The sequence below is a fragment of the Centroberyx gerrardi genome, chromosome 4 (assembly GCF_048128805.1).
Source record: "Centroberyx gerrardi isolate f3 chromosome 4, fCenGer3.hap1.cur.20231027, whole genome shotgun sequence".
NCBI lineage: Eukaryota > Metazoa > Chordata > Actinopteri > Beryciformes > Berycidae > Centroberyx > Centroberyx gerrardi.
The window spans coordinates 33,587,096-33,613,056 of record NC_136000.1 but is presented as its reverse complement, the minus strand read 5'-3'; the positions used below and the strand labels follow the sequence as shown (position 1 = coordinate 33,613,056).

The 25,961-nt window shown below is 40.1% G+C and overlaps 1 protein-coding gene across 1 annotated transcript in view; it reads right to left on the bottom strand.

The window, feature by feature from the left end:
- ano1b (anoctamin 1, calcium activated chloride channel b) overlaps positions 1-25,961 on the bottom strand; it is a 128,477-nt gene that overhangs the window by 22,231 nt on the left and 80,285 nt on the right. The window contains exons 12-14 of the mRNA XM_078283293.1: positions 20,370-20,452; positions 13,617-13,628; positions 6,464-6,538 (exon numbers count right to left, since the gene is read on the bottom strand). Coding sequence (XP_078139419.1) covers positions 6,464-6,538; positions 13,617-13,628; positions 20,370-20,452 — 170 coding nt within the window. The remainder of the gene's footprint in view (positions 1-6,463; positions 6,539-13,616; positions 13,629-20,369; positions 20,453-25,961) is intronic.

Genomic DNA, 25,961 nt, shown 5'->3' with positions numbered 1-25,961 from the left:
TTTACAACAGTTATGTGCATAGGGGGAACCCTGTACACACAATTTTTTGGCTATCCTCACAGTTAGCCTGACCCCTTGTGTCCATTAAGGGGCATGGCAATGTCTACAGACAACACACTGAACCAGCAGTTATTAGGGATGGGACGATATATCGAAATTCAATATATCGCAATACAAAGATGTGACAATATGTGTAGTGGGGCAGAAAAATGAATTGTGATTTTAGCTACATTTTATTCTGCTGTAGTTATCACAAATGAGACGGCTTGCCCATCGCAATTTCACAAGCTCTCCATCCAAATTATATTATTTGCACTTTGTAATGACATTCTGAAATTGTTGTTTACATTCTGGGGAGCCAATGCCAATGCTAGATTTGTGGCTCAGAAATCAACATAATTCTACACAGTCACAGTTTGTTGTCATTGAACTTTTATTTATTACATCGTATCGTGGTTGTATCGAACCATGTATCGAATCGTATCGTGAGATAAGCATATCGTCCCATCCCTAGTAGTTATGTTCCCAAATCCAAATACCATATTCGGCAAAGCACAAATAATGTGTTTGACACGAATAATTTGTCCGGTCTGTGTGTAACTTCCTGCAACAACTCAACTCTCGCGAGACTTGAGCGAGACTTGGTTACACACAGACCAGATCAAGCGAAAGGTAAAGAAAAACGTTTCATTTCTCTGTAGGGTCCGTTCCATAATGTTGTCAGACACTTATAATAACAATCTGAGCCTGTCAGTGCCAAAAACAAGCACTTTTAGTGGACGTACATTGACGGTGCGATTTGCCCCGTCGGATTACATTGCAGCTCGTTTCGCGGCTGCCGGCTGAAGCGATCTCGCTCAATACTGGACCAATTTCAAAAATTGTTGTCCCCTTTAGTCACTTAGACACAAAAAGATGGGAAAATAGGGTCCAGGTTGAAAAATACCGAAGTTACCCTTTAAGAGTTCCACTGAGGCAAATTCCTATCAACTTCATTGACAAGGAAATAAATTATTGAATCTTGAATCTTGAAGTAGCCAGAGCTGGTGCGGGCGGTTGAGAAGTATCAGAGTGAGAGGTGCTATGTGGGTGTGGGGATACTCATGAGTCCCCCTAAACTCCACAAGGACAAACTCCATTTCAAATAGTGGAGTTTAGATCAGATGGCAGGGGAGGCTGCTGGCCAAGCTGGTAAACCCAAACATGTAGTTTCAGTGTGCTGAAAACGTTTGGTGGAAGACCAAATGATTGGGAATGATTTCAACTCTCGCCTCCAAACAGCTTCTCTTGTATGCTGGTGGAGGTTGGGCACAGCTGGACACCAGCAGTGAGGGGGGTTCTCAAACTGAAGAAGGAGGCCTGATTCAGGACTTCTGATTCAGCAGAGAGGTACTGGCAGGCCAAATAGGCTGCAGCTGCTGTAGTTGCAGAAACAAAGCCAGGGTGTGGAAAGAGTTTGGAGAGGCTTTGGGGAATGACTTTCAGGTGGATTCAAAAAGGTTATAGCAAACCACTTGGCAACTCAGGAGGAGAACGCAGAACATCAGTCCGGCTGCTCTCAGCATGGGTGGCAAAACACTGACCTCAACTGGGGACATTGTCGGAAGTTAGCAGGAAAACTTGTTAAAGCAGCAACACTGACCTCAACTGGGGACATTGTCGGAAGCTAAAGCTGCATAGCAGAATTTGAAAGTACAACAAAAAAATTCATGCACTTCCTCTCTGCTCCCTCCCGTAACCCCTCCCCCCAGACGAGGCTCAGGCATGTGCATGTGCATGCCTGACTAAATTCTAAATCTTTTACGCAAAACCCAACTTCCTAATCCGAGCTGTCTATGATGTGTTGCCAAGCCCATCCACCGTCTTCATTTGGAGCAAAGCTGAAACACCAAGAACACCTCTCCCTTGGCACCAACACCGCTGTGACAAGGGAGAGGATTGCTGGAGCACATCCTCAGCAACTGCCGCAAAGCACTGGGAGAAGGATGCTACCGGTGGCGCCACGATCAGGTACTGAAGGAGATAGCTGGGACAATCTCCAGCACTATCAACAACACCAAGCATCTTCGACCGGCAAAGAGCTCCATCACATTTGTCAGGGAAGGAGAGCAGCCCCAGCACCTGAAGAAGCCACCGGCAGGGATCCTTTTGTCAGTCAGAGACTGGCAGTTGAGGGTTGACCTTATTGAATGGCTGAGATTCCCAGAGGTGATCACACTCAGGCCACACTCAGGCCTGACATCGTCCTTCTGTCTGAAGCGACCAAGCAGGTGGTCATGCTGGAGGTGAGGTGGTCCCCTGGACCGTCAGTTTGTTGGCCCCTGGAGGAGGCCAACGAACGGAAAAGAGCCAAGTACAAGGACCTGATAGCGCAGTGCCACAGCCAGGGGTGGAAAGCGAGGTGTGAACCAGTCGAGGCTGACTGCAGGGGATTCACAGGTCCCTCAGCAAAGCCTACAATGGTGGTACAAAGTGCTGGGGGTGAACAAGATCAAAGCCATCAAGAGTGCTACAGGGGCAGCAGAAAGATCCTCTACATGGCTGTGGATCAGGAGGAGTGAGCTGTGGAGTGAGAGTGCGATTGGGACACAAGCCAGGGCTTGATCAACCCTGGAGTGGTCGCCTAGGTGAGGGTGTCTGATGTTGCACTGATGATGTGTCCCAGTGCATTGGAAGATGTATATTTCAACTGCTAACTCAATGCAGTTGTAACTAAAACATTCGCCAGCAAAAATATTTTTTGTCAGCATAGATTAGCCATTGCGGTTACAAACACACATTGTGATAAAAACATTGGTCATGCAAGGTTCACTACAAAGGAGAGAGAGCACCATCTCCTCAGCAAACTTGATAAATTCCAAATATTTTATGGAAAACACAGCTCTGCTAGCTCAGTCCATTTGTTGCTAAATATACGCCAGCAAAAAAATATTTTTTTTGTCACACAGATTAGCTACCACAGTTGCAAAGCTATAGCTATCTCACACCGGTTGACTGACTGACCTGAATGTGGCTCCTCCTGATGAACACATCTTATGCCTTGGGACAAATAACTTGTCTAAGGATTGTATTGCTCAGCCTCCCTGGAAAACCTATGCTAAAGAGCTGGAAAGGAGACTCTGGATGATGGTTGAGCTGTGGATACAGGAGGAATAATGTGGATTTCTTCCTGGTTGTGGACCAGCTTTTTACCTTGTCACAGATAATTGAGGGATCATATGGGTTACTGGCAGTGGCGAACCGTGTGTTCTGGACCTGGGCCTTCACTTGGTACCTCCCACAAAATAATCTCTTCAAAATCACGAATGAAAAACCTACCATAGACGATGGGTACAACCACATAGGCCATCACCACAGTTTAGAGGTCTACACACTTTAGAGGGCCTGGAAATAAAGCCCGAGCCCATTACGTTCCGGCCCGAATCTAGGCCGACCCGAATTCAGGAGAAAGCGAGGAGCATAAAATATTGTGCTTTTTTCCACACAGAGCTTGACCCGAGCCCGACCCGAGCCAGAATTATTTCTTTTAAAAACCAAGCCCTACCCGGGTCGGGTAGCAGACCTCTACCACAGTTGCATGTAAAATCTGCCACACTATCACACCTTTGCCTTTACCATTGTATACCATTTGCTCACAATCAAAAGTACAACTACCAAACATGAATGCCATTATAAAGCCATTACAAAGCCATAACAAAATTCAACCAATTTGAGCACGTCTGTCCATCAGCATACACATCAGTTAAATGTTTGATGCAACAATGTCATAAAACCAGCAGTAAAAAAAATATATTTAACTCACCAGTGCCGTTCACTTTAAGACAAAATCCATCCTCCTGTCCTAAATTGTTCAATGACCCGGTCATAAAGTTGATTCTTTGCTTTCAAATCCAAAAGGAGTTTCTTTATCATTCCCAGTTACTAAAATGCCGAACAAAGCCCTTTGAAGGATGGATAAAATCCAGATTTTTGGGTGTTGGACGTCCTTTTATAACTATCTCTAGCTTTTCACTAAAGGTTCGCCTGCAGAAAGGCGACGATAATGAATCCGTGATGATCTCAGACTTTTCTCCGCTTACTGCCATTTTCACTACGCTAGCTAAACCACGTGCTGAGATAGCGATTGCGTTCAGCTAACAGACACTGCACGGTGGTGACACAATAGGGCATTCGAGAATACCCCGAGGCCATGGGAAAATCAGAAGGAATACGCCCAGAGGCTTCAAATCCAAATTTGATTGGTTGATCAAATTGTCTATCTCACATTAAGCTCTCATTCAAATGAATAGCCAGGGTATTCCGCCGAGAAACCAAAATCCCTGAAGGGAGAAGCCGATGTAGAAATTCCACCCAGCAACACCAGAGAAAAATTCTGATTGGTTGAATTTTTCCAACACACATAACTGCCAAAAAGAACATTTCTCAGCACGCACAGACACTCACACAAATATAAGATGGTTTAACACATAATATAACTAATAACAACATATAGCCAAAACAGATTTATTGGACAGAATGTTTTTCCATTTTTCCATTTTAGCATTTTAGGATTCTAGAGCCTTCAGAGAATACCTTGAAGGCCCTGAAGGTTCGCCACTGGTTACTGGGGGGCCACTGTTGGGAGCCATTTGGTCCTCACACACCTGAGTGAGAGTCGCATTCTTGGCATTAAGTCAAGGTGCAGCCAAGGTCTGAAGATTGTCCAGTTTAGTAATGTTAGGGTAGTATTTCTGCTGTCTGCAGATAATGTTGTTTTTTTGGCTTCTAGTCTGAGGCCATGGTTCTGGTGGCCTATCCCATTCATGATATGTAATATTGACCCAAACCCTGCCGTCAGTACATAATGTACAAGTCAAGAAACACAACATGCCAGAATACACTCATATCTCCTGTTCAACATGCATCAAGCAGCAACCTGACAGCAGCAGCATGACACAAACAATTCCAGAACCTGAAGGAATGTGAAGGTGATGATAAAAAGGCAACCTTTAGAGGCAATTGTAATACTGACTTCAGTTGGGATTGGAAAGTGGGACTAAATCAATGTGGATAACATAGTGGGCTGTAAGGAATTAAACTGTCATGAAAAACATGGTATAACCCCATTTAAAGCCTCTAAATGTTATCTTAAAGTATAATCCAATTGTGCGCTGTCTGAGAAAGAAAAATGTGTGTTTGTCATTGTGCAGTATCATACAGTAATGGGAAAAGTGGCAACTCATACTCTGATAGGCCCAGGAATTAAATGGAAGGGAAAGAAAGTGAGGAGTAGGATGAAGAGAAAAGTAGGTAGTGAGAAGGATGAGCTGATAGAGAAGGAAGACAAATACAAAGACTCAGTCTTATGGGGTGCAGGTAAACATCTTAATGTTTGAATAAGAGGCGGACAGGGTTCCCACTGTGGCCCTGATGTAAAGTTTTTGTGAAAGAATTTTCCATGACTTTCCATAACGAAATCAGAGCACTTCCATGACCTTAAATATTTAATTCTTCCTGGTTTGTTAATGTTGGTTTTCAGCTGAGAAAACTTTTAAGGGGTAAACAGCTGAGAACCACCATCTAACACAATGAATATTTGAAACAAGTGGTTTAAATACATTCTGGTATATTCATGTAAAGTGACCCAATTGGAATAATCCCTGATATTCCCTGACATTCCCAGAAAATGTATCAAATTCCCTGTCTGAAAATCTCCAAATTCCATGATATTCCAGAAATTCCATGCCCAGTGGGAACCCTCTGAGGATTATGGACAGTAGAGCCAGTAGGATAAGGAGAAGGAGGGGAAAAGGAGCAAGAGGAGGAGGAGATGAAAGAGGAGTCAGTGTTAGTGTTAAGAAAGAAGAATATAAAGATGAAGATAAAGATGACTTGGAAGATTAGGGGGAAGGAGGAGGAAGAGGAAGGAAAGGGAAAGGAGGGTGATGACAATTAAGATGGAGGAGGAGCAGACAGTTAGTGGAGGAGTCTACCAGTCGTAACCCGGCCATGGCACTCTGAACTGTCTGCTTCCATTTGTTAGGACCATCACCACCCTGATCTCGGGACTTCTAGCACACATAGATACCACACACACACACACACACACACACACACACATACACACACACAGATATCGAGACAGACAGCCACGCCAGGGGACCAGAAACCCATATAAAAACACAGATACATAACAAAAGACAAACCACAACAGCAGTTATACAATATAATTTGCTAGTCAAAGTTGGTCAGATACATATGGGAAAGTAGCTGTTTTTTTTAAATGTATGTCATACAGACACATGACACTGTAATTTTGGTGAGTAAAGAAACCAATACAATTTCTAATCAATCAATAGCAGAGGAGGAATGTCCAAAATGAAAGTACAAACTAAACAGCTTGTAGCATATATTATTGAACTCTAAATCAGACAACTTATCAGATAGGAAGTGAAAGATGGTGAATGGCCAACCACGTAGTTACCTTCTGCTGTGACTTGTGTTCTTTCTTCAGAGACTTCTGCATGACCCTGAACTCATACTCGGCCCTGGGATGGTCCTGTGGTGGTGTTGAACAGGAATACAAATGAGAGAGAAAAACACAAAAAAAGATAGGGAAAGAGACTGTGGGTGAATTCAAAGTAGAATTACCAGTTGCGTATTTTTACCTGTTCTAGGTCGAGACTACCCTAGCCTGGGGTTATTATCATACATAGCGCATTTACATATAAAGTGCGTTTACATATAAATACTTAAATATGTGTCAGGCATTAAACACTCTGGAATTTGGGCATTTTTCCAGCACTTAATAACAGCAAATGTAAAAATATTTCATGAAAGGTATGACTGAACACAGAAAAAAAAATCCTTGGTTTACTTTGGGTATTTAGGTGTTAGAAGTCTGATTTTTAGACTTGACTAGAAGTTTTGAACATTACATTACAAATAAATTGTTGAAATTCGAATCATGTACAAGTGTGGTTTTGTCAGCTAAGGTGCTGTCTAGCAAGCTGTTTTGGTTTGGCAAACAATAAGCTTGTGAGCTAACGTTAGCTAGCTCACAAGGTAGTGACTAGCTAGCTAGTCTTCTTCTTTGGTAAGACACGATCGCATTGCATTGTGGTATACGAGAGAAATTGTACGGGACATCGTCTGTTCACTACAATTTGCAGTGCATTGTGGGTATTTTATAGTGGACTATATAGATATATATTCGGACACTAGTAGGCTACAAAATGGCAGACACACTATATAGTGCACTATTTCTGTAATAGGGAACGGTTTTGAACAGAGCTTATGTTTCAAAGGAGGCTACTGAACAATTAGTCCCACACACTGCCCCATCCACTCACTTATAGTCTTTTTATTAAAGGTTACTTAAAGTTACAACGTTTCGTCTTCAGACCTTCATCAGTTAGAACTGAGTAAAGACAGCACTACAGCACTATGTAAGGACACTCACAAAAGATCCAGGCCAATCAGGAGGCATAAATGCAAGAGACAATCATGTCTCATCATTCCAGCTAATGTGCATATTGATAGCCTAATCTCACCATTCATAATACACACCAATATTCATAAATGTTACAGGAATTAAAGTAGTCCTAGGACATAATCTCAGCTATCCCGTCTTCGTCAAGAAAAATACATTCACAATCATAAAATACGCTTTCACAATGTTATATAAAATACACATACACGACACAATACAATGCAATAGAAAAAAACAGTGTAAATATATATAAATGCAAAACAAAACAAAAACAATACACTCAGAAGAATTACAACTTTAAGATTCTCAAAACATCCGCATGTCAAGGACTGGATTTAGTATCTAGACAATAAAAGAAAGACATCATTAGCTAAAAAAACTCTCAGATATGAGTTATTCATAAAGAGAATAACCCAATGCCCCACAATATCATCAAAGCATAACAATAAGTAGTAACCCGTTAATATAGAACCTCCTTGGTAGTAACTCATCATTTAGACCTTTCGAAGACAGTTGTTAACTAGCTAGTTAGCATACTAGGCTACCCAGCACAGATAACCTGTGTTGGCTAATGTTTAGATAGTTAACCGACATTCGTCCTACCCGGTCAAAAATAGCAATCTATGGAGAGCGTCTCCACCATGGTAACACTGCCAATTTGTATTGTGTAATCTGACTCCACGGTCCAGATAGATAAAATAGCTATATATTACTGGAAAAAAGTCCCTGAGTCCAGCTTTAAATAAAAAGACTGCAAGTGAGTGGACAGTGTGTGGGACTTCTTGTTCAGTATCCTCCATAGGATTCTTTTTCCAACACATCTGTCACAAGAATCTTCAGGTGTGCAAGAGCCTTTCAGTATAGAGTAGGTTTTCAAAGTGAAATTAAAGGATACCGCTGGTGTTTTTTAATGCGTTTCTTACCGTCAACAAATCCTGTGAAAATAACAAAATCAGCAAAGAGTTTGTTTTGCTAACAAGTCTCGTCCATGTAGCCGATGCCCAATAAAGCCATGTCCCAGTAGCCATAGAACTCCATTGTCTTAAAAAACTATTAAAAACATGTCAGAGAGCCATGCCGTTGCTCTGGCAGCATATTTCATCATCGCGATGCACCAGGCTGGCCGACTTTTTCCTCAAACAACTTAATAAGCCGACCGTAAACACGTTTTCCATCTCAGGAAAGTAGTTCCGTAGCACCGAAAATAGTCCCCGGCGTAATGAAGAATTGGTTCCCATTTCAATTTGATTTGGTAATAACTACAATAGCCTGACTTTTCATGGTAACAGTTAACGATTTTTAAAATGTAAACTATGTCTTTGTGAGCTGTATTTAAAGGTTTTTAGCTTACAATTGGAACCACTGACTTCTGGTTTGAAGGCTAAAAAGGATATGTGGGAAGTCGGAAAGTAATGGCAGTAGAGCAAACACATTGTTGATTTTGTTATTTTCATAGGATTTGTTGACGGTAAGAAATGCATTAAAAAACACCAGCCTTATTCTTTAAGTATGTGGTGGTGGCAATGGGTCCTTTTATGTGGTAAACCATACCTTTTGGCATATTTTGATTCATACATTTCTTTATAATATAAGTGTTGGAATTGTTATTTGAATATGTTTGTTGTTCTATATGTGCTAATTAAATAAACAACATCAAGCATCAATTTGAATTCTTTTTGATTGCTAATTTGAAACCGGCATAAGTCTACAGTGGAGCAAAATGACAAAAAAAATGACTGGTGGTGCAAACAGGTTTTCGAGGGAAGACGGATTGGGATTTTGGTTTCCATCAGGAAAGTTAGAGCAAGAAGAAAATACAAAATTGGAATTGGCAAAGACTGGCAAGCTTTTGACAAACTTTCTCATACAATTACAGCATGATATGGACATTTAGTTCTCTTATCACAATAAGAAAAAAAAACACCTTTTCTTTCAGAGGCATAAGTGGCATAACCTTTGCGACAGACATCTAATCTTCTCATCATTGAACAGTTGGTGCATACATTTTAGCATCAGTGGCCCCACTGGGAATCAAACCCTTAACCTTGGCAGTGTTAGGCCCACACTCCACCTATGAAGCTGTTCGTCAGCTGTTCAATTAAGTTTTTCCTAGATTCTCCCTTTTCGGGCAGCCATGAAAAGATTCAACCTCTACCAGGGATAAAAAAAATCAAACAAACACAAAAAAAAAACATATGTTTTGTGCCCGTGGAAATCCAGCTTCACTCTATGTTGTCTTTTTCTTTGTCACTTTTCCTTGAAGTATACAGACCACACTCTTAATTAATCAATATGTACATTGTACATATTGCATTTCAGAAGTGAATACTGAAGGAAATATTGTGATAGTCTGGGAGAGACAACAGAATGAGTGCATGTGTCTTAGGCAGTCAGTGTATACAGTAGAAGCTGTGACAAAAGATATTCTAGTTCTTGAAAGATATTTCAGGTAAAAGTGAGCAGTGTGCTGTGGGCAGGTTGTTAGTAGTTGTAGTTTTACGGAACCTGGGAGTGGAATTTTTCCTGTAACATTCATTTTGTGCTAGCAAAGTATTAACTCTTGCACACAATATGTAAAAAGGTTGCATAGACAGTGTGCCAATAGATCTAAAGCTCTCAATATCCTTGTCAATGGATTCTTACGAGCAATAACGCTTGCATCACAACCTTGATAACGTATACCCTGAGTTATCCAGTGAAACTGGATTAATTCATCTCTATCCACTGTCCCTTATCAAAATCTTGATTCATCTAAATAAATCTTTATTCCATAAAATATCAGGCTACTTAAAAACATGTGCACATTTTATTAAGTTGTGGGAATGTATTAATTTGTTTGCACAAATTCTAAAATTGTGTGCACAAAATAATGAAAATGGACTCACGAATCAACCCTATATATGTTGTGCACGACATATATAGGGGGAATATATATAAACGAGGGAGCGAGGTCTATCTCATTTGCACACAGTACCATCTCATGTCCTCAATGTAGTAAATTGTGGCCTCGATATATAATTTTTTCCTGCGTCCATCCCAGGCTCCGTGCAGTTTGACTGTGAGAAAGAGGCAGAGAACAGTGTTTTCACACATCTGAGAAAGAAGAGTGGGAGTGAGTGCGTGTGCTGGTTGGTCAGTTGGCTAAAATGCACAAGTGGATGAGCTTGTATATCACACTATAGATGTGTTTATGTGGTTACGTGTGTTTGCACAAGTGTGTATGAATGCATGTGAATGTGAGTGTGTGTGTGTGTGTGTGTGTGTGTGAAGGGGGTATCTATCATGTAACAATCTTCTTCCTCTTACTATTAACAAAATAAAAATAAGAAAACCTCTCATTCTTCAAATGCTACTTATTCCTATTAAAGGTAGCTGATGAAGACTGTAATATACAGTTGGTTTGACTACTGTTGACAAAATGCAGTTATTGTAAGTTGCTTTGGACAACAGCGTCTGCTAAATGATGTAATGTAATGTCATGTCATGTATCTGTGTACTTATGTAGGCAGATAAGTGTGAGCAGCAGCAGTGTGTCTCCTCAAAGTTTAATTAAAAACTGTGTCCCTGCATGCTTGTGTGTGTGTGTGTGTGTGTGTGTGTGTGTGTAGGTGTGTATGTGTGTGTGTCAGACATGGGTCAAATAGTATTTGCAAATACAACTACCTACTTCAGTTAAATATGGGTGTAGTTTACCACTTTTACAATAGCAGGGCAAGTGCCAGAATGTTAAGATAATTACAGGAAAATATTTGAAAGTGACTTTAGGGTGATACTTTACAATAATAATCAGAGCATGATATAATAAATACAATATGCAAAAAATGAAGGCGGTTGAATACTTTATGGGGGCAAATTAATAATTTATTCCACTGTTATATCATCAATCTGTGATGTTCAGTGCAAGTTGTACAAGTGTTATAATTTACTTTTTTGGTGTACCCACTTTCCCTCAATCCACCTTGTCTACTTCTACTTCAATTAGTGATTTCCTACATTTCACAAAATGCCTTTTGACATCCCCCAGAGAAGGGGTGTAAACTTGTTGCATTCAGTGGTGGGTTGTACATGTAGGTAGAGAAAGCAACAGCGATAATGATAGCATGGTAACTAACAGCAAGACAGAGACAGTGAGTGTAGCGCCCCTTAATCAAAACGCAACATGTCTGGCATTCTGGTCTATTGAGGCTACTGTCGGTAGAGAAATTGGCATCTCTGCCTCTTGTACAATGGATTTATCCCTGTATGATTGTTGAATATTGGTGCAAAACGGTGAGTCTAGAAAGAAGTCCTTGCCCTTTGATTCTGAGGGACTGACAACAAAACCTTATTTTTACTGTTGATGTTTTAGATAGCCAAAAAGTATTATGCTCTTAAACACCATTGTAGCTGTGCTGGAAATATCTCAACGTGATGTCAGGTTGTCATATTTGGCCATCCATGGGAATCAAAAAATATACCTCTAAACAACAAAATGGGCCAGGAATGCAAGTAGCTGGTTTTAGTTATTGGTGAATCCTAGGGATTCTTCTTCTTCTTATTATTATTATTATTGTTATTATCGTTTTTAATATTATGTATTCAGTCCAATAACTCAGGCATTGATTGTAAAGTTTTTTTTCTAATTTGGCACACAGTCTTGGTGACTCACGACTTGGACACAAAGAAGTGGTAGTGATTGGCACATAGGGGGCGCTATAATAAGACCTCAAAGTCTAAGGCTCAGCCTTGCCACGCTGTTAGTCATAGAGATGTGAAACTTGTAACAGTACATGCAAAGCTTTTTTGCTTCTAGGACCCATAATGTCTAGCCTGGTAAGACCATCCTGATCACGTGACCTCACATTCTGTTTCGCTCCACCGATCAGTCTGGACTTCCAGCCGCCCACATCGATTTCTTGAAATTACAATGTAACCGGGCCAATCAGAGACTGCGTTGTAGTTGAGACGGGAAATACAGGCCGCCGCTGGCAAAACAGTAATGGCGTCTCCCGAAGCAACGAGCAGTAACGTTAATGTTAGTAGAGTAAACACAGCCATAAGTGCAGTTATTGCAGAAATAGACTCAATAACAACAATTAAACAAGAACAAGAGTATACACTAGCGGAGTTTCTCGGCAGAAAAGACGTTTTCGCCGTTCTTCCGACTGGATTTGAATTTGGATTCGCTGATTGGCTGAAGGAGTTTGTCTGTCAAGGCAAGTACTCCCACCCACTGAAATCAATGTGGGCGGCGGGAAGTCCAGACTGATCTGTGGAGCGAAACAGAATGTGAGGTCACGTGATCAGGATGGTTTTACCAGGCTACATAATGTCTGCCATTAATTTTTGGCTGCCATTTTTTAAAATCGGACAAGAAATTTGGCAAGTACATTGCACAAAAAGTTCAACTGACTCAAATTCTACAGGTTGGTCATAAACATCATTTTAAAGATATCTGCCAAGAAGACAGTACTACAAACTGCATGTCAGAATGACACGAAATTTGGCAAATACGTTAATGGGGTATGTTTTTACTTAGTTTGTGAAAAGCTAAGGTATCGGTCTAAAAATGGGTAACTTGAACTTATGTTATGTTGTACTGTGATAATAACAGATACCTTATTACCCACAATGTTTGCGGAGCAATCATGGAAGTCAACGCATTCTTTGTCACGCTGTGGTAACCTGTTCATTGCTGCTAGCAGCTACGTATATTTTAAGGGTTACTTTTGTGGCATTTTGCCTGTATTGGATAGGTCACAGTAGAAAGAGACAGGAAAGATTTGGAGAGGGAAAGAGGGGAATGACATGTGACAAAGGTCCAAGAGTGGATTTGAACCCAGCCAGGACGTTGCGGTTACATGCGTCTTAGCCAAGCAAGCCATCAGACCGCCCCCAAAAGTGTTTTTTTAACAGTGTCAAAGTGTTTTAGGGTAGATCCTTTAAATTGATATACTTTTCTGTTGTTTTTCTGAAGACACTATTGTAAGAAACGTTGATCTTTCTGCTTCTAATGGTTAACACAAAGATCAATTTGCAAATACTATTTCATCCTTCATTTCTGTGTGTTAAGAGCAGAAGTTGGTAGTGGTGGCAGCAGCAGAAGAGACTATAGAGATTAAAGAGAGATGGAGAGTGTTTCTGGTAAAAAGGAAATGGTCCAAACCTTGAGAGCTTCCTGTAAGAAATAAACCCAGAAAGAGAGAGAGAGACACACACAGAGAGAGAGAGAGAGAGAGAGAGAGAGAGAGAGAAAAGGGAGGGGAGGAAGAGAAGTGTTACTAAAAAAACAGAACAACCTTGATTCAGATCATGATGTTAATTTCCCTTCAGCTTGATGAAATACAGTGTGACGAAAAGCAGGGAAATGGAATAGCCGTGTTGATGTTCATTTGGTCCATACTGTTTTAAAGGATAATATAACCAATGATGGGTGTGTGAACTGAGTTTGTCACCATGATGTCCTCTCTGTTGAAAAGTAACAGATCACTTTTGAAAATATAGGTGATTATGTTATGGGATCACAAAAACATGTTTGCATGGAAAAAGCAGTCAGAAGTTTGTCTCCTTTCTCCAGCAGCTTGGATTCATACTGAAATAAGATCATCTTTACATTTGTTACCTGTTGAAGAATTTACTGCTGACTTTTGAGACACAAAGCTGTATCACAGACCATTCTACCCCATATCAGCAGGATCACAGCCTGTGATCCTAGGACAAGCTCCGATTGGCTATTCAAAGTATAAACTAAAAAAAGAGGTCCTTATTGGCTATTCCAAAGTCTAGATAAATACCAAGAGGTTCCGATTTACTTTTCTAAAGTCTAATCAATTAATTACAGAGTTTCTGCAGGTTTCAACAAGTTAAATTTAAGACTTTTTAAGACCTTTTTAAGACCATTATGAATGCGATTTAAGACCTATTTCACGTCCATACTGGCAAAAAAAGTACGAAGGATATGAGCATTTTTAACAATAATTAAATAAATAAATAACAATAAATATTGGGGCAGCAGGATGGACTAGCGGTTAAAGACACCATCCTTAAACCAGATGATTTGTGCCCCATGTCAGCAAAAAACCAAAAAGCAAAAAGTGTCCGTGAGCAAGTCAGTGAATCCCTAGCAGCTCACACACACATACAGTTATTCATTATATTTATTGTTTATTGCATTATAGGATATTATAGATCCGTGTGTAAAGTCCAGAGCACCTCCGCTTTTAATGTTGGCGTAGATCCAAACGCTGTCCAGAGGTCGCTTACCGGAGTTGCAGGAGTTGCATGGGTCGCGCTGGGGCCGGACTTTGATGCTCCTGATGTGAAACCAGAATATTGGGTGATGGCAGGCGTTTGCTGCTGGCTTTTTACGGCGGCTTTATGTTTTTCAGACTTCCCATGCGACTCTAATGCCTTTATACCCATCGTTCCTAATTTCAGCGTTTTCTTGCACAAGGTGCAGCGGGCTTCAAATGTGTTTTCAACCGGCTTCAACCAAGTACTAAATTCGCTGTTCTCGAGCCAGATCTCATTGAACTTGCACTTGCACTTCTGACCGGGCTGCACAGTTTGCATTAGTCGTTATTGGTTCCATGTTGATTTCGTTTTGTAGTTTTGTTACAGCGTGATCAATTCACATTTTTCCCCCCAAAAAAAGCAAGACTGAAGTTAATGCAACTTTATAAAAGTAACGTTAACTTCATAATCCAATACATTTTTAAGCCCTGTCAAAATCGTATTTAAGACATTTTAAGACATTTTAAGGCCTAAAATTCAGACTATTGGATTTTAAACTTATTAAGACTTTTTAAGGACCCGCAGAAACCCTGAATTAATTAATTAATTAATTAATTCCTGGTGGCTCTTCAAGCATCTAGATTAGAAGCAAGAAGTCCTGATTGGTTGTTCCAGGGTCTATCTTAAAAACAAGAGGATCCTATTGAAGTTACCAAAGTATAGATTAAAAACAAGGTTCCTATTGGCTTTTTCCTAAATCTTGATTAAAAACAAGGCTTGCTATTGGATGCTCCAAAATCCAGACTAAAAACAAGAGGTTCCTAAAGGCTGTTCTAAGGTCTAGATTAAAAACAAGATGTTCCGATTGGTTGTTTCAAGGTCTAGATTATGAAAGAGGATCCTATATACATCTAGATTAAAAGCAAGAGGTCTCTATTGGCTATTCCAAAATCTAGATTAAGAACGTTTGGCTATTCCAAAATGTGTATTAACAACAAGTTGTTCCTATTGGATGTTCTCAAAAACCAGACTAAAAACAAAAGTTTCTGTTTGAATTTTACAAAATCTAGATTAAAAACAAGGTTCCACTTCCTACTGGCTGTTCCAAATGCTACATTAAAAACCAGAGGTACTGATTTGTCTGGATTAAAAGCAAGAGATTCTTAATGGTTGTTCTCACATCTAGATTAAACAGAAGTGGCTGCTATTGGCTGTTCCAAAGTCTATGTAGATTAAAAACAAGAGTCTCCTATTGGCTGTTCAAGAGTCTACATTAAAAACAAGAGGCTCCTACTGGGAGCTACAAAGCATAGATTAAAAACAAGAGATCCCTACCGTCTGTTCCAAAGTCTAGATGAATAACAAGAGGTCCCTATTCGCTGTTCCAAAATCTAGATTAAAAAAGAGGCTCCTACTGGCTGAAAAACAACAGGTTAATATTGGCTGTTCCACAGTAAAGATTAGAAACAAGAGGTTCTTATTTGCTGTTCAAAAATCTAGATTAAGAACAAGAGATCCCTAATGGCTGTTCCAAGTTCTAAGTTTAAAACAACTGTTTCCAATTTTCTGTTCCAAAGTCTAGGTTAAAAACAAGAGGCTCTGATTCAATGTTCCAAAATCTAGATTAAAAACATTAAGTTTGTATTGGCTGCTGAGTCTAGATAAAAACGACGTTCCTATTGGGTGTTCCAAAATCTAACTGAAAAACAAGGGGCTCCTATTGTGTGTTCCAGAGTCTGGAATAAGAACAAGAGGCTCCTATTGGGTGTTCCAGAGTCTGGAATAAGAACATGAGGTTTTATTGGCTATCCCAAAGCCTAGATTAAAAGTAAGTGGTTCCCTTTGGCTGTTCCAAAATATATATTATCTTATCTTATATCTATCCTATTGGCTCTTCTAAAGTCTAAATTAAAAAACAAAAGGTTTCTATTGGCTGTTCCAACAAGAGTTTCATATTGGGTGTTCCAGAATATAAATGAAAAACAAGAGACTCCTATTGGGTGTTCCAGAGTCTATATTAAGAAGAGGTCCCTATTAGCTCTTCCAAGTTGTAGATTAAAAACAAGTTCCAAAGTTTATCTTAAAATCATTCTACCCACTGGTCCGCTTTGTTCAAACCCACAGAACTTTATTTTAAATTCTATTCAAGATCCTAATGTTTCCAAAGATATCAAATATGTCATGCTGAATTACAGGGACATGTGTATAAAATAGTGCAAAACAGCTAGATTTTTTCCATTTGATGTAATGGTGCAGCCATAAAAAAATGCTGCCTTGAGTTTGAATATTTCACTCAATATAAGCGTGCTATAGCTTCAATGAGGCATTGGAACGAGCAGACACTGAATATGTAAGTGACATTGTCATACAGCATGGAATGAAAATGTTTTCCAACTTTGAAGCTACGAGGAGCTAAAAGGAAATTTAAGGGGTTAAAGACAAGAGACTCTAATTTGGTTTTCCAAAGACAAGATTAAAAAAGGGTAAAAAGAGGTTGATATTGCCTGCTCCAAAGTCTAGATTAACAACTTGTTCCTATTGAGTGTTCTCCAGTCTAGATTAACAAAACTAAGGGCTGGTCAACAGGGATTAAGTCAACTATCAGCACATATTCAGGTCTGTAGTCAATCAGACCATCACTGATAGCCAACTAGCAGAAATAGCATTACTCACCAACTACTATCTGGTGCAGATGTGGCTCCAGGATACTTTTGTTTGAACAAAAAGCTGCAAACAACACACCTTAACCGTGATTTAATTTCAATTTCAATTTCAATCATGTCTTGTCGTGGATTATGGATTAATTACGTGCCCTTTGCTACAGTGAAAGCGTTTGCAATGGAATCCAATGGTGAACATGGGCAATATGGAAGTTTTTGCATTGCATTCAACTGAGTGTTGGGTAGTTTTACACATCACCGATAACTAAAAAGTGTCAAGGTCTAGTTTCTCTCTGAGCTCTGTAACAGAGGTTTTTATCATGTTTTAACTGAATAATTATTTATCAATCAAACTGGTTTTAATTGTTTTCATCCTCAACTTTTATTCGTCTGGACAATTTCTATCAATTTACCCTCTTAACTCGGGGTGTGCTAGACGGGAGAAGTGGCTCCACCATCTAGTCATCCATGGTCAAGAGGAAAAGAAGGCTTTCCATTCCCCTTTTCAGTGCCACAGTCCAGCGGTCTTGCACACAAAGCCCCCATCCATTCTCAGCAGTCCTTTCAGTATCCTCAGCTGTCCTTTTAGTCTTCACCAATGGTTACTGAACTTTTGTACTGCCACTGGCTATGATTTTATCAGCCATTTGGACTCTTTTTGGAACAGGATGGATTGCTACAAAAGAGATGGTATCCACCCCAATGGCAAGGGGCTAAAGCGGATGACTTCAAATCAGACATCCACTTTAGATGCACAAAATTCTGATTGACGTGCAACCTTGCAACTTGCAACTTTGATTTCCCCCAGCATATACCTCCTGTTCATAGTGAGTGTGAATCATCTTCTACATCCAATATTCCTGTAATTTTTAACAACAGGTGTCATGGTTTCCCTCTAAATCCTGAAGCACAAATAATCATCACTGCACACCCTGTTAACAGAAGGAAGGGTGCAATCTTACAGAACCTTAAGCCTATTCTGTTTGCCCCTGCTACAGGAGATCCTTGTCTACATAGATCATTGTCAAGTAAGAGTTTTATTAATTATAAATTATTTTATTTTGTCTAAAAGCATTGACTTTCTGGGCATCAGTGGTCTAAGGCGCATACCATGTAACTGTGATGTTGTGGGTTTGAATCTGCCCTGAATCTTGGTTGCATGTCATCCCCTCTCTCTCCCAGGTTTCCCTGTCACTCTCTACTGTGTACTGTCCAATAAAGAGAAAAATAAAAAAAATAAAAAATCTAAGTATTTATTTCTTTGTATGTACTGAGTCCTGGCTGAATCAGGGTGATGTTATAATAATGGACGCTTCCCCCAATATTTTTTTCTATTTCCATCAGCCCAGGTGGTCTGGACGTGGAAGCAGTCTTGCAGTTTTCTACAAAAACCTAAGTGCTCTCCCATCTCGTTTGGCTATTTCACATGTTTTGAACATACCGTATTTCCTCTAATATTGGCCCGGGCCTTTATTTACCTCAACTGCAGAGGGTACCAGGCCTTTATTGGAAGCAGGCTTATATTAGAGACAGGCCTTTATTTCTAATTCCCTCTGTTTGATAAGTATATTTGCTCATATTTTAGTATGAAGCCTCCTTGTTTTCTGATCTGCTTCTGTTGGGGTACGTTAGGTAGACGTTTTTTTGTTACTGCAATGCATTACGATAATTACGGTAATCGACGACGGCATGCTCCAGAGACTTCCGCCGGCCGAGCCATCTTGTGGCACATTACTACAAACTACAGTTACAAACAGGCACCAGGAGTTTACCGGTATCCACCGTTGTTTGCATGTAAGCTGAAGCTAACTGAAGCTAACTGAACCTGGGCATCGATGTGTTCCCGGTGATCCGGCCGAGATTTCGGTGGGGGTCTGGGGCTTGGATCGGGAGGATCAATGCGGGCCGTGGGCGCGGTGGAGAGGCAGCGGTGGAGAGAGGAGACGGACACGGTCCAGCCATATACTAGGTTTTGACCTAGTCTTGTTTCCTTTGTTTTTATCCCCAGCCTGTATTTGAGGCCGGCCTTTATTTGTTCGTGTCGACCACAGCTCCGGCCATTATCGGAGACCCGGCTTTTAATTGACTACCGGCCACTATGATTTTAATATCCATGTCTGTTGTACAGCTCTGTAAAGGCCCAAACCATAATAATTGACCATAACATAATAACTGCCTGTAATGTAATAAAATCAAATGTAATAAAGCAGATAACATAACTTATTTCTACTCACACTATAGCATTGCCAATTAACAAAACAAAACAAAACATAACAAAAAAAAAAAAGCTGATACAAACACTATCCATGTGATGCAATGGGAATGCACAAAGCATGTTACAAGAATCACAATGTATTCCTTACCACCAGAGAGTAGCAGAGAGTACAACAAACCATTCAACAAACCACAAGGTATACTGGAAATTATGAAAAGCAGCAGTTACTGGTTTATGTTATTACATTATTTAGCAAAAATGTTATCAGACCTGTAATGTAATAAACTAGCAATAACGTAAGAAGTTATTACGTTATGGGCAAAAAACCTATTATGTTAAAGGTTCAAGATTTTATTACATTATTGTATTTTTATTACATTGGGCTTTATTACATTTGATTTTATTACATCATCTGCATTGTTACATTTGATTTTATTACATTATGGGCAGTTATTACATTATTGTCAATTATTATGTTTTGGGCCTTTACACAGCTCTTACCTTATGACAGGACTTTTAATCTTACAGTCTGTCAAAGCTCCCACTCACTCTACAGGTCACTCACTAGATCTAGTTTTATCTTTGGATGTACTCCTGAGGATCCAGTGATATCAGATTTCTGTGTATCCGATCACAAGGCCATTGTATTCAACGTGTGGCTATCTGCCCCCAATTCAGAGCCTTGTAAACCTGTCTGTTCTTGCATCTTCAACTCCTCTTCTGGCGCCAAATTCTATTTTAGGCATTGATTGATTGATTCATTCATTCCAAAGCCATCCATCCATTTCTCCTAGTCAGGGTCACCACTCACCTCCTCATCTTCAAAACCAGTCAGGTCCCACTCATAGTTCAGTCTCATCTGTCTCCTCTTCCAGTGCTCCATGAACATGGCAGCTTTACAGCAGGGAGAATACAATTAGACAGACAGATAGACATAACCAGACACTGAAATCTGTCATAGATCAAATAATATTAGATGGAACTTTAATGATCCCTGTGGGGAAATAAGGTAATTGCAGCAGCAAACAGTAATAGGATACAGCAAAGAAAAACAGAATATAAATAATAGAGAAAATTAGGGTTATATAAACATTCAAATGACAATTCCAACAGTCCAACATATTAAGTAGAAATGTATGAATGAAAATGTGTAAAAAAAAATAAAAAATTGTCTGATTCCAGCATTAATATGATGTAAAATAGCAGCAGTATTATCAGTAGCAGCAGCACTTGGTAGATAGAAAGACAAGATGAGATGTGGATAATGAGAAAGATGGAGAATTATGGAAATTCAAAAAAATTTGGGTGGAAAGGGGTCAAAAGTTTCATAAAAATATATTTTGGGGCTATAATAAATTTTGGACATTTTGGTTTAGTAACCTTCATCACACAGAGACCATTAAAGAACTAGATATCAATGACAGCTAGAATAATGTTCAGTAGTGGTGGTAGTCAATTCAGCAGACTATTATCTGCTATTTTTATCAGTTCAATTTACCCAGAATAATTTTTAATTGCGAACCACCTTTGGGAAAAAAAATTGTAGCTAATCCATCAGACATTAATCTGCCATTAGACAGACCAGACCAAATGAGTTATCAGGGGATCTGACCCTTCATAAGGGAAGGTGCTAAAATGAGCATGATCAATTATTAACTGGTTAATTAGAGATGATCAATTGTCCAGACCGAAAGATGAGCAAAATGAGTCTGCAATGAGTCCAGGATATTAGAGAAATGACAACAGCTAGGTGTGTAGAAAAGAAAGATGAGTTGGGGACATGAGTTCAGGAATGCATGAACATGTCTTGTAGAGATGGAGTTTTGGTTTAAGGACTCAAATGGGTCTCTTTAACTACAGGTTTGGAACCAAAATTAGTTTCTTAAACTTAGGCTCTGGGCCTTTTGACAGAAATCAAATCAGATTTTTCTCCAGGACATTGTCAGATATTTTTCAGAGTGCCCATGTCACAATATTACAGGCAGTGGCTGCGTTTACATACACAGAAAATTACATTCTTGACCCAGTTACTCAAGTAACCAGGTTTTGGATCAATGCATGTAAATGCTACTCCCTTCACTTTTGGTTTTCATTGTCTGAGCAAAATCAGATTTGCACAGAAAACATGCTAGTGAGCAGATGCGGTGGACACTGCCTGTTATCCTACAGGGAAGTTCCCTTTGCGTCCTGTCTGTGATCTCTTTCCTGATAGCAGACCAGCATTGTGGGGGAAAACTGTGGGATCATATAGAAAGCAACAACCTGAAGGTAAATTACCACATTTCCCCTTTTAAGGAGGGTGATAAAGAACAGGCTTGTCAAACAACCATAAAACACCAATACGCATCCCTGTTTCTGGTAATCCTTGAGGTGCCAGAACGTCTGAGATAAGACACATTGGAATATACCCAAAATCATAAAACTAATGTATATCTCTTGCTTTGTATGTATCTGTGATGTTTTATCCAATAGTAATGACATTATTAAATTTCTTCATCTTTTCATGGGGCTTAGGTAGTCATGTTTGATACCAAAATGGTCAGGAATTTGCAGTGAGTTTAATAGTGTCAATGTTACGACGGTTAACTATATTGTGTAGACCTGTGGGAGCCAGAAGTAATGTTTTATGCATACATAATGAGCTCTTTGCCGCCATAACTTGAGACAGTACTAGCCCACACATACACGCCCACTCGATCACAACAAAACAACATACAACCCTGCTCAAAGTGGATACACTATGTGGTCGCGACACATGTGCTAAAGTAGTCTAACACAGCTTTGTTCCAAAGTTTGTCTCCATAGACGGACTCATCGGCATCATCACTACAAGCCAAATAGAGAACCTGTTTCATCTCGAAACTGGTGAAGAGTCTTGCTGCCTTGCCCTGTCTGACACAAATACAGACACCGCCAGTTTAGTGTACAACACAGAATTTGAATGGATAGAACAGCCTTTCCACTGTTTTCTACGGTATTTTGGCTGGTACACCAAAAAATGGCGTCTAAGGTTACTTTCTATGGTGGTCCAACCATCCAGCAGCGTTGATTTGAATGGGAGGGACCATTCTATCCATTCAAATTCTGTGGTCCAGAACCTCCAGAATGGGTCAGCGTTTGCCTTGAGAGACCCACACACACCACTCTGTCCAGCTCGCCAAGTGCTGCAATCGATGTACTCCATGCTGTTGTGGCCCTGCTGAGTTAAACTCTGAATAGTCGTCGGATCTTCATAAACCACCTGTGCCTTGTCAAACCAAGCATCCTTACAGACGCCCACAGTGCTTAATTTGTAAATTATGAGGTCCCAGAACATATCGAGACAACGAGCGCATTGGACATCACGGTGGTGCTCAGTATTGCCATATAGGTTACTGTAGATCTAACAGCCTAAACATTACTAAATGACCAACTATATGACCTTAGAGCTCCGACTACTGGGGACCTATAAAAGTATTTGATTATTGCATAGGCTACATAATGCTCATTTTGTCCAAAACAATGGGTCTTACAAACCTGCCATTCAAGTAGTAGACTAATGCCCACATACTTGGCTATGAGACGTCCTATAATCACACATAAACACATAAAGGACACAGCAATGACTTAAACCATTTACCAGACAAATTCTGGCTCGAGTAGTTACGCATCAACACAAATACTTTCATAGGATATCTATTTTGAATGTAGGAAACAATGTCAGTGAATAATGAAACGACAGCAATAAAACGTGTCATGGTCATGCCATGCAGCTAGAAGTAGGCCTAAATGTGCACACTCAGCTGGACCGCGCTGGTTTTGAAATGCCCACATACTCGATGCGGGGCTTACAGCCCTTCACGTCAACCAATTCTCATGTTATTACCAATTATTTCTGGATACTCAACATAACATGCGCAATTGCCCACATATTTAACTGTAGGAGTTACAGGTCCACACTCCAAATAATTTCTGTTTTGCAGTCAATATGATATTTAGATGTTATTGTCCCAGCAGAGACCTAATAACACGTTTACAACCAAAAAATGTCATGCTTGCCTTCTCTAATTTTCCAAAATAAACCACACAGCGGACATATAATGGAAAGCAAATCCAACTGTCTTTTAGCCATGATGATGTCTGAAGTTTACCATAACATACTCTACAGAGCAGCTCACTCATGTGTGACGTGACTACTATGCGCTTGTTGGTACTTTTTAATAGGGTAATCACCTGTCTTCAAATGAGCCAATTAGGTGTTTGGAAGTGAGGCGAAAGGAAAGAAGAGTCAACTATTGGGATTATTACATGGCAGACAAAAAAACACAAAAAAACAAAACGTTTCATGCCACCAGAGGTGCCGGGTCCACGCAAATAGGTACCGGAACGCAGGTAGTCCAAAACTGCGAGGTGCCGGATCCTGTTCGGGCAGGATCCGGCACAAATTAAGCACTGGCCACCCTGCTTCAACATGCTTCATCTCCCTCCGAACCTCTGCTTGTGGTGTATGTATGATCATTGTCCACTGGGCATCATTCATGCATCACACATAGTCACATTAGTCACATTATGGCTCCCTGTAGTTAGTGACTCAGCACTTTGCAAGTCTGTATACAGAAATTGACAATTTCATCATTCCATGTTCATCTAAATCAGTTTTCCAGCTGGTTATACTGTTGCTCCTTTATTGTCATGGTTGCCGATTCATGTCTTCCACTGCTCAACTCGAAATATTGGTCTCTGCTTTTCCTTGTATATTCCCAAAAGCTGTAATGCTCAATAAATTACTGATCACAAAAAAGTATTGTATGCTCACATGATCATCTATTCCCATGTTGCCGCAATTCAACAATGCAATCACAATTCAACCATAGATCTACTTCTTGTATATACCACCGTCACTTATTTTAAAGTGACAATTTGAGCATAGTTAATTTCGCTGTTGGTGAGAAACTAAGATGCATAGCCAATAGTTGTGCCGTTTTACAGTAAAACTGCATCTAATCCATAGTTTGATGAAACAACTTGTAGCCTGAGCTCTTATGCTAGGATTGGACCTGGCTCTCATGTGATGAGCTCTTTCATCTTTCTGAATGCTTTGTCATGCTGTGCGTCCCATATGAATTCACTGGACTCTCAAGAGCTGATGCAGGGGTGCGTGAATGTCAGAGAAGCTGGAAGCAAATTTAGAAAAATAGTTTGCCATGCCTAGGATTGTTTCAAGCACACAACAGTGAGGCGATGTCCAAATTAGCTAATCTCTGTGGCACATATGGTGCTATTTTCTGAATCAAGATGAACTCGTTCTCTGGAAGGCTGGAACATGGCACGGAGGTTGATGTCACACTCCACATTTGAGGATATCATTGACAACTCCCAGTAAGTCAAAAAGTCTCGTCAATCTTCCGCTGAAACCCATCTTGAGCTGATACCAGTCCAAAGCTAGGCACAGAAATCGGTAATGTCCAAACACAGTGTCAAATGTGGTCAGTTTGGAGGACTCCTCTGTGAGCTTTATGGCTCAGTAGCCTGACCTGGCATGCCATGACACTGAAGTAGCAGGCTCCTGCCAACTTGGATGTGATGTCATCGAGGGTTGGTAATGGGTAGCTTGATGGGGTCAAGACATACTCTTAGCTTGCCTGTATGAGGCTTCTCTGCTGCTACCATTGTCTTGACCCATTCAGTTGGTTCCATGACTTCGACAATGATCTGCTGTTTCTCCATGTTCTATAGCTCTTCTTTGAGACAGTTACCCATTGGCCATTCACTACTAATGGTTAAATTTATAACAACCAGGCTAGAATAAGAGAGATACCTGAAAAAGATTGTTGTGGTGTGGCTGTTGATTCATTAATGTTGTTAGTAAAAGTGAATAGTCTCATAAGGTAGATTTGTTTCCAAATGTAGGTTACTGTGACACAGTAAACTGTCTTGTCTTTAGCCCTAGTCTCTACTCCAAAACACTCTTGAGTTGTAGCCTGAGAAGAGTCAGCTCAGTCAACCTGAACAAACTGTTGGTTTTTGGCTTCGTTAGCTATAGCTGACCTGCCAGCAGGCTTATTTAGCAAAGCAACTAATGTTAATGATACAGTAGCATGCATCCAAGCCACAATAACCACTAGCCACTACTAACTACTTGCCACGTCACGTTAGCAATCAGATGTGCTAACAACACAGTGATAGCTGACCAGATACTATGTTTCGCTAGCTAATAAGGTGACGGTATCTTAATAGAAAAATCAGCTATTCACAGGCATGTTACCTGAAAGCTCTCTGACAACTGAAATAGATGCCACTGTCAACTTAAACCTTTTAACCTCAGTGAAGCCAACACCCACTCTCAACTCTCTCTGTATGACAGACATTAGATAATAGATGTAAACATTAAATCTGACCCTGGACCCCTCACAGTGGCATTAAT